A 9,035-nucleotide genomic window follows, 5' to 3' on the forward strand; every position below is an offset into this window, starting at 1 on the left:
TTGCCGGATTTATCTTCATGATTCAAAATGAAGGATCACTAAATGACACCACGGTACTGCTGTGTCCAAGATGATTCTCAACCCAAGATGATCACAAGCTATCGTCTTGCGCAAGGAACTTCAATAGCACAAAGCCAAACATACATGCCAAAAATGCTGACTCCAGCATGTTCAAACCCGGTGGGAAAGCCTCAACCTGGTGTAAAAAGATCCTTGTTGAGTGAATGAGAGATTTGCCTTCATGTGCAACCCGGGCTCTTACCAGAACGTTCACACATACACACAGGTTTGGATGCTGCAGGTCAAAGTTTTGTCCCTTTTAAAGGAAGCCGTTAACGTGTAATAAAGCAGAGCAAAAACAAAAAGTTTAAAAAGAGGTGCATGTTAAAGCCTAACAGGTTTATTACCATCTTTGTCCCCTTTGTCTTTGGGGAGATTCACACTACGGAGAAAGAGGAGAAAGGATGACTCTTCGTGTCAACTTCAACAGTTTACTAAATAAATGTATTTAGTATTCTAGGCTATACAGAGACATAATGACAAAGTTATACAATAACATTTGGGACACAACAATGGGAGTTAGCTTGACAGTCCTAGTTGGTGAAGATTCTGGAGTGAAATATTGATGCATATACGTAGTAGATACAGGTTGCAATCTTGTAATTAGTCCTTGTATGTATTATCGATAATCTGGATAATTAAGCCAGAAATGCTAGATGTGCAGGGAATGGTTAATACTGGAAGGTGAAGAACTTTCACCCTATCTTTCAGGCCTAAAGGACAATTTGGTGCCCTTTTTTATTTTTACAGGACCCAACATATCTATAAAAGCCTTCTTCCAATGTTAAACAGATTTGTACTATTTTGAACTAGAACATGCTGGTAAAGCATAAAAAATACAAAGGCTCTTTAGGAGGGGTGACATTAAGAGCGATGGTTCAATAAAGACATTAAACAAAAACTTTTTTTTTATCTCTAGACAACAAGAAAATTTTAAGTGCCTTCTGATTTATCAATATGGCTCCTGCCAGCTTTGCTGAAAGCTAACAAATCAAGCGGCGTCACTCCCCTGCTGTGAAAATTGGTAGACTAATGTCACTCTTGGCTTTGCTTGCTTCTTATTGTCCTTGGCTGCACCTCTATGTTTCTGCAAGGGTAGAGACATCGGAAGGAGGGCACGCTCAATGGGCCCCCTCCCCTAGAGTGCCGAGAAAATTATCATTTCAAATCAACTTATTTCCATCCGCAGATTGGAGAGGCTGAGTGCCGCCAGCGCTCAATTATTAGACAGGAGTGCATTATTACGTTTAAACCTCATTACCGCGGCAAGTCAGCGAAACTCCATCAATTATCTTGTGATAATGAAAATAAGAATTGTTAGAGGTGGGGGGTGGGCCAAGAAAATAAAAAATATTGCTTCTTGGCAATTTTCTTTAAAAACACCCAAAAGTAGGGGAGGGAGTTGATGCGAGTGCAAGCCTGCGGAGATCACGTCATCTCTCTGGCAGCTTGTCGGTTCCCGAAGCCGCGGCACCTCGGGGGCATTTGCGCTAAAGACCAAACGCGAGATGATGGAGGCGTTGGTGGTGAAGTCACAGTGTTTAGCATCACTCATGAAAAATAAACAAAATAAACGCAATTGCCTTAATAGAGTTGGGGAACATTTTTCCTTATTTGTGTCTCCAGCACTAAAACCGGAAAGAAAAATTGCAGCGCGGCCGTGAAAATACAGAAGCAGAAAGATATTTGGTATAGATATAAAATTTGATGCTGCGATGCTGTGTGTGCAGAAGGAACACATACCTGATACTAACAGGGGAGGCTCAGGAAGAGGCAGTCAGCAGAAAGATTTAATACGATCAAAATAAAAATGGAAGGTGGTCATCAACCAAAATGGATATCAAGTTTTTTATGACCAGAGTTTACTGTAGTCCACATGCCCAGCCCAAGGTAGCAGGATTAGCAAATGTCTACAAATGTATAGTTAATACCAGGAACAGACATGGGCACAGAGGATCAACAGGTAATTTCTGTACTTTCTGAAAATGTTCTAGGAGCCTATGTGCAGCTCAGCATTGGTTGGCAGGTAAACCCAGCAATGCCGGCTTCCCTTGGAAATAATGAACTTCTAGGCACCTGTGCAGGATTTTCATCATCCTGACACAGCCAATCAAGTTCATTTACAAAAGAAGGAAGATTACCATAGTGCCCTGTGAGACAATGGAGATAGGCGAGTATCGTGGGTTAAATTCCTAAAGTCATAGTCTTCACATTAAGAATTAATAAAGAGCAACCAGCACAGAATCATATTAGTAAAAGATTTTAGAGAGAAAAAAAATTGGCTCTTACTTTGAAAAGCAATCTATGAAGTCAATTTATGTAGAGGCTACTGGTGGTTTGCATCTCTCTAGCTAAACACTAAAAGGGCAACAGAGCAGCTGCAATGCCAGAAAACTCCATGTCCCATGATTCCTTGCATCATATCATGGATGTGGGTGGCTACATTTGTAGTCCCTGTGCTTTATAGCACAACAGGGTGGCTACAAACACAACATTCTGAATTGAGCATGAATTGTGGCTACAATTAGGGATGTATAGAGCTCACCAAAGGATAAAAAGTATCTATGGGAACTTATTGAGAGAGAAAAGAATGCATTAATTTTTTTTTGTTATTTGACTTTAGTTACATAAAAAGCTTTCAAACCTATCCATAGAAAAATCATAAAAACATTTTACATTAACAATTAATTTGATGTTCCCATTACACAACTGAGATTTCTAATGCGGCCGGATGACAAAAGAAGGATCAGAGAGGTGCTGTGCATGATATCCAGCTAAACACCCAGCACCTTAGTGAGCTATGTCCAAGGTTCCTTGGAAATGTACTTCCCACCCCCCTCCTAGATTGTAAGCTCTTCAGGGCAGGGTCCTCTCCTCCTCCTGTGTCACTGTCTGTATCTCTCTCGTCATTTGACACACCTACTTAATGTACAGCGCTGCATAATATGTTGGCGTTATAAATCCCATTTAATAATAATAAAGTCAGATCTATAAAAAAGGCTGTGGTGTTTGGATAATCAAATTGTCCCCTTCCATTCAACACAGCGGAATAAAAGCACATCATTGCTTCCTTAACTAAAAGCAGGCAATGCAACTTTGCTCCATGTGGACAGAGTAGAAGCTGCCGGTATGCATATTGGCAGGGATTACTAAGCACCCTTTCTAGGACAATATTGCACACGTTTTGAGCCAGGTAAGGCATTTCTCTTTCTTGACTGGAGTAGTTTAATTTTTTGACAGCCTGTCAACATTTATTTTAGTTATTGGATACAAGAACCAGATAAAGTGAGGTTCCTTTATGTTCCTTAGTCTCCTTGTTGCTCACATGTCCCAGCACAAATCCAAACACGAAATATTCGGGTTAACAGATAAGACAATTATTATTATCCAGTATTGATATAGCGCCGATATATTACATAGCACTAGTGAATAGTCATGTCACTAGCTGTTCCTCAAAGCAGCTCACAATCTAATGTTCCTAGTATAGTCATATGTCTTTAACACTGTCTAACCTAACTGCATGTTTTTGGAATGTAGGAGGAAACCCACGCAATCACAGGGAGAACCTGCAAACTTCATGCAGATGGCGGAGATTCAGACCTGGGACCCAGCGCTGCAGTACCTAGACTGCTAACCACTGAGCCACTGTGCTGGTTCTCCGCTCCTTCATTTACCTTACCCAGCAGGCTGAGGGAATACATATTTAAACAACGCATGGAGTAGAACAAGCTTAGAGTTTTAGGTACACTTTAACTACGATGAACAAGCTCAGGAGGACACGATTACTATAATAACAGAGGAGCCCTTGTGCACTTAACTATCCTTATGGAATGAGCTGGCGTTCTGCAGGGGGGAAAATGGGAAATTCGTGTTGACAAATGTGGATTTCACAGAGGAAACCATGGCACAAACAGCTGGATGGCAGTTTCCAGCCGCACGAAGCCACCGGCCCATGCTGATAAGTCACGCTTTAGAATGGAGACACATGCAGACTTATTCCTCTCCATAAATTAGAATAATTATCTCTGAGAGTCGTACAGATGCCGGGTGAGAAGATGGGGAAGGGGGGTGGGTTGTACAAATGAAGATAAAAGGATATCTTCCCTCTCTGTGGCGATGAGCTTGTTCTGCTCCTCCAAATGCCGGATTTTCTTCTCGAAGGATTCGTGCTCGATCTTCAAACGTTCTTCTGTTACTTCTTTCTCCTCGCTCACCCTGAAAAGGCCATAGAGAGGTCAGATAATAGGGAACAAGCAAACTAGTTACAATGAAAACATTTCCAGCCACACCATTCACTACAGAACAGGAAACGCAAATATTGTATCATAGGATTGAATACTTCCCCAGTATGACATGGAGAAGCAGCAGCAGCTACAAAAATGTAATCCCATTACTTACCTTACCAAGAGTTTGTGTCATTTTATTACCTGGTAATCTCACCCAGCACCCATATTTTTCAGCCTTCTATCATAGGATTACAATACTGCTATCCTACTTTTTGCATTGAAATCATGCAGCATTGTTGTCACCCTATGGACAGGGTAACCATAGATGGATATTAAAAAGACCTTAAAGTATACGGAGTACCATTTGTAAGCGTGCCACCCCACTTCCAACAAAGCAAAGGAAATACCGTTTTTAGGTGTATTTTCGAGCAGTCCTGTGACTGTTTTAATAACATACATTGTAATGCCAGGAGCCCGCCAGTCATTTTGATACTATTATATATACTTATACACATACATCTAGCATGTACGCGATTCTGACAACTTATAAAATCCAATAGGGAGGAAATGTTCATCTGCCCATTCTATGGTGCTCCTGAACACAGCAGCGGAGGATACTTGGGCGGATGTGTAGGTTGCTTATGCCAGTGGTCGCCAACCTTTCAGACCTCATGGGCTACTAAAACAGACAACTATATAGAGACATCCAGTAGCAGTAAATAGTTGGGCCAATTCACCACATTGTGATAACATGTAATCTGATGAAGCAGATGAATCTGGTGAGTCATTACTATTAATTTTGATCAAGTGACAATATTTGTGTATCCCTGGTGATGTGTAATACCCTTTCTTGAGCTGTAATATGGAATTCATTGCACCTAAAAATTGTTGTTTAAATTATAATAAATTATGTATGTCAATTTTTGAAAAAAGACTGTCCCTAAACTGCCTTCTGAGTATGAGACAATATTATTCAAATATTTATACATGTATAATATAATATGTTGGCACTATATACTTATTAATATTAATAGAGTGGAACTAATGTTCCACTTTGAACTTTTGAGATTCAGTCAGGTACAGTGTTCTCCCCAGACACTTTTAGCTTTGTGCACCACCCAGCATTTTTCCGTAACCACCCGGATGTTTTTTGGTTACTGAAAAGTTGAAATCACAATACTGGGCCGCCACCCGCATACAAAGTTCCTCGCCTGTAGCACCTGATCTGATTTACAATGACAAAAGTTTTTTGGGTTTTTTTTATGTTCTTTATTGGGACTTGTGGCATTCAGTGCTCACTGCAATGGCAGGTGGGTGATTCAGTCAGTTGTAACGTGGATCCAATAGGACGTGCCTGGCTGCACAGCAAAGCAGAAGCGTGCAATATCCGGAAGATCAAAACTACAAATCCTCTGGCAGATAATCCAGCAAACATATTATGTATCTTTCTCTCTCTGAGAAGGAGTTCAGTTTCAAGCAGCACATCTTACACTAGACCTGTCCAACTCGAGTCCCCGAGAGACACAAACAGGACAGGATTTTTATTTCGGCAGTCGTTTTCTAAACCAAACAACCTGTTTGAGAAACACAGAAAATAGGGGCTGATCCTGGCCCTCAAATTATTATATAGAATTTATATAGTGCCTACAAATTAGGTAGCGCTGTACAAAGTCCATAGTCATGTCACCAACTGTCCCTCAAAGGAGCTCACAATCTAATGTCCCCACCATAGTCATATGCCATTACCCAGTTTTGGGGAGGAATTCAATTCACCTACCTGCATGTTTTTAGAATGTGGGAGGAAACCCACGCAAGAATCTGCAGACTCCATGCAGATAGTGTCCTGACCGAGATTTGGACCTTGGACGTAGCACTGAAAAGGAGTGCTAACCACTGAGCCACCGTGCTTCCCAAATCATGGAGATGTACAAGCATGAAATAAAATCAATGCCTAAAAATTTGCAACCAGGCAGGGCTTCGTCCAAATGCAGGTGATGTCTCTTCTGCAACAAACGTTCTTACCTGCCTGATCACTCGCTTCAGCTGTCAAAATCTTGACTGCCGAGCTTCTCCTGCAGGGACTGAACAAACGCCCCTTTGTGCAGGAGTTACATTATCCCAACTCAAGATGGCCAAAGATTTCAATAGGAAAAAGAAGATGATGGCGCCTGTGACAGAACAGGACAGGCAAGTATAAGAGGGTTTAGTTCCGCTTTAGGGTATTCTATAAATGAATTTGAATTTTAAAAGTGGAGATCGTTTCAGCTGACTGACACTTTAAAACAGGCCAGAAAGTAAATGGATTTATTCAAGTCTCGTAGTTGTCAGCCAGCAACGTTCTGTTGTCTGCACAGTGAAGTGAAGTGTCCTGGCCCGTTCCACCTTTGAAGTAATATGCAGTTTCTGTGCTATAAACTAGTGCTGATGTGCAAGGAGCATTATACGTGATTTGCGAACAACTGTACCATATGCAGTATTTCCCAGCCCCGGCCCCTTTTAGCTGGGCACACCAACCAGATGTTTTCAGTAGATCCTGGCTGTCATCAGGCTGGACGCCCTTCCAGTTCTGCAGGAGGTTGGAAGATTTACACTTTGCATCCTTTCCACCTCAGGGATCAGAACTGACAGCTACCAGCTCTCACTAAAAGCTTTCTTTTACATGGAGCGATCATACGGAGAGAAATTACAAAACTGCAGAACTGATCAGTAAAACTGTGCATAGGAGGGGAATGGCATTACAAAGCTGGAACAAAGTATGGAAGGTGGTAACAGGCAACCACAACAGTGTTAGGCTGGGTGGCAGCCCCTGTATTGTGGCCAAACTCTAACCACACAAACAGCCGCAGTGTTCTCCCCAGTCTCTTTTAGCCGGGTGCACCACCGGGCACATTTCAGTAACCACCCGGCTGTTTTTGGATGATTACTGAACAGTTGGATGACATTTCAGGGGCTGCCACCCACCTAAAATTTCTTCTCACCCTGCTTAAAAAAAAATTTCTGGGTTGAGCACTGAGCCGGGTAATTACAGAAAAGGGCCAGGCAGTGCACCCAGCTAAAAGGGGATGGGGAGAACACTGCACAAATATAGGGGTTACTAGATACCTATGAAACAAATAGGAGCGCTAAAATGGTCTCAAGTCAATGCACTTTTTCAGCACCTGGCTCAATTCTGAGGGGGAAACAATGCTTAGAACGTGTGTGCTGGCTAGTTTACTACCACAAGGCAGTGGATAAGCCTTGGACGTAATATTACTAATAGGTTTCTTTATGGGATGATTATGAATCAATCGGGTCTCAGGCCAAAGCAGAATCAGGACAGAAAGCTTTCCCAATCACCCATCTGCTCTGCCATCTTGAAGACCCCTCAATCAGTTCTCAACAGCTTGTTGATTCCTGGTGCACACGATAGTCTCTCTTCTCCAGTCTTGGAAAGCTTTAAAGTGGAACTAAAATTCCACTTTAAATTTTGCAGGATCAGGTCGGTCATTATTGCAAAAGAAAGAAAAAAAATAAATAAAAAATAAGGAGGTGCAGGCAATGTTCCTTCTGCAATCATATTCATCGCTCCAGGATTTTGGCATCAAAGCTGAGCTACACAAGTGAGCGTCAGCTTTGCCTTGCTTGTGCTGAAATAAATGGCACACGGGAGTTATGCCATCCAGGCACAAACGATCAGGGTGGCTGAGGATCATCTGTAAGAGGAAGAAGAGAAGAAAGATGGCGGCGACCTGGATCGCGGATAGGTAGGTAATGTGGATTTAGTTCTGCTTTATTAAATCAAGCCCAGTGTTGAGGAAGAAGCAGCAGAATTCAGCCCTGAGCACGGCTGTGTTCTCCCTAGCACCTTTTAGCAGGGCGCACCACCTGGCACTTTTCAGTAACCACCCGGCTATGTTTGGGTGGTTACTGATAAGTTGGGTCACTATACAGGGGCTCCCACACATTTACAATTTATTCCCACCTTGCTTTCTGTGCGGAACATTGCATGGTATTATGACACACTTTCATAAAGCACTGGGCATTTTGCAGAATTGGTCAGAGACCAGAATGGTCAAGATGACTGGGTCTCTTTTATGGTCCGATTCAGACAGCTGGCTGCACACATCCAGAAAAAAAAAAAAAATCCTTTACAGATTCTTCAGAAGACCAAGCCTATCCAGCAATGAAGAAATGAAGAGGTTAAGTATTGTGTGTCATTTTCCAGAATCCAATAGACACCGAGACAAAACACCTGGCGCCCAACGCGGGAAAGGGCATCTGAATGCTAAGCACTTCAACAAAGCAATGATTTCTTTATGGAGTTAGCATGTCACTTAATGGTGCATTTTATTGCTAACTAAATATTAAGCAGAGAGTTAATAGAGTGAGAGATGGCCGGGCCTCACCATCTTATTGCGCTTTAGATGCTCAGCCTAACTCCCCGATCTAAATGAGATCATTTCAACTGTGCGCCTCTGTATCCAACATGGAAAGCGCAATAACTCAGAGCGCGTATTAAGCTGAGCGATCCATCACGCCGGCTTCCTCTCGCCACCTGTTCCGGCAAAGCGTGCGGAGAAAGATCAATTACATGCTAAATATGGGCACTGGAGCAACCTGTCTTACCCGCTGACAGGCCAATATTAGCACTCTAATGCGTTATTTGACATTTTTGCCCAAATCTAGGTCATCCTCACGCTCCCCGGGTCTAGACACAATCTTTCATAGGATGCTGAGGACAGGAACACCAATGAGGGCAACAGCAAACTT

At 42.3% G+C, this 9,035-nt stretch overlaps 1 protein-coding gene across 1 annotated transcript in view; it reads right to left on the reverse strand.

The window, feature by feature from the left end:
* KIAA1328 (KIAA1328 ortholog) overlaps window positions 1-9,035 on the reverse strand; it is an 87,759-nt gene that overhangs the window by 67,413 nt on the left and 11,311 nt on the right. The window contains 1 exon segment of the mRNA XM_072413518.1: window positions 4,160-4,275. Within this exon segment, the coding sequence (XP_072269619.1) occupies window positions 4,160-4,275 (116 nt within the window).

This window comes from Pyxicephalus adspersus, chromosome 6, assembly GCF_032062135.1.
Source record: "Pyxicephalus adspersus chromosome 6, UCB_Pads_2.0, whole genome shotgun sequence".
In the NCBI taxonomy this organism is placed as follows: Eukaryota; Metazoa; Chordata; class Amphibia; order Anura; family Pyxicephalidae; genus Pyxicephalus; species Pyxicephalus adspersus.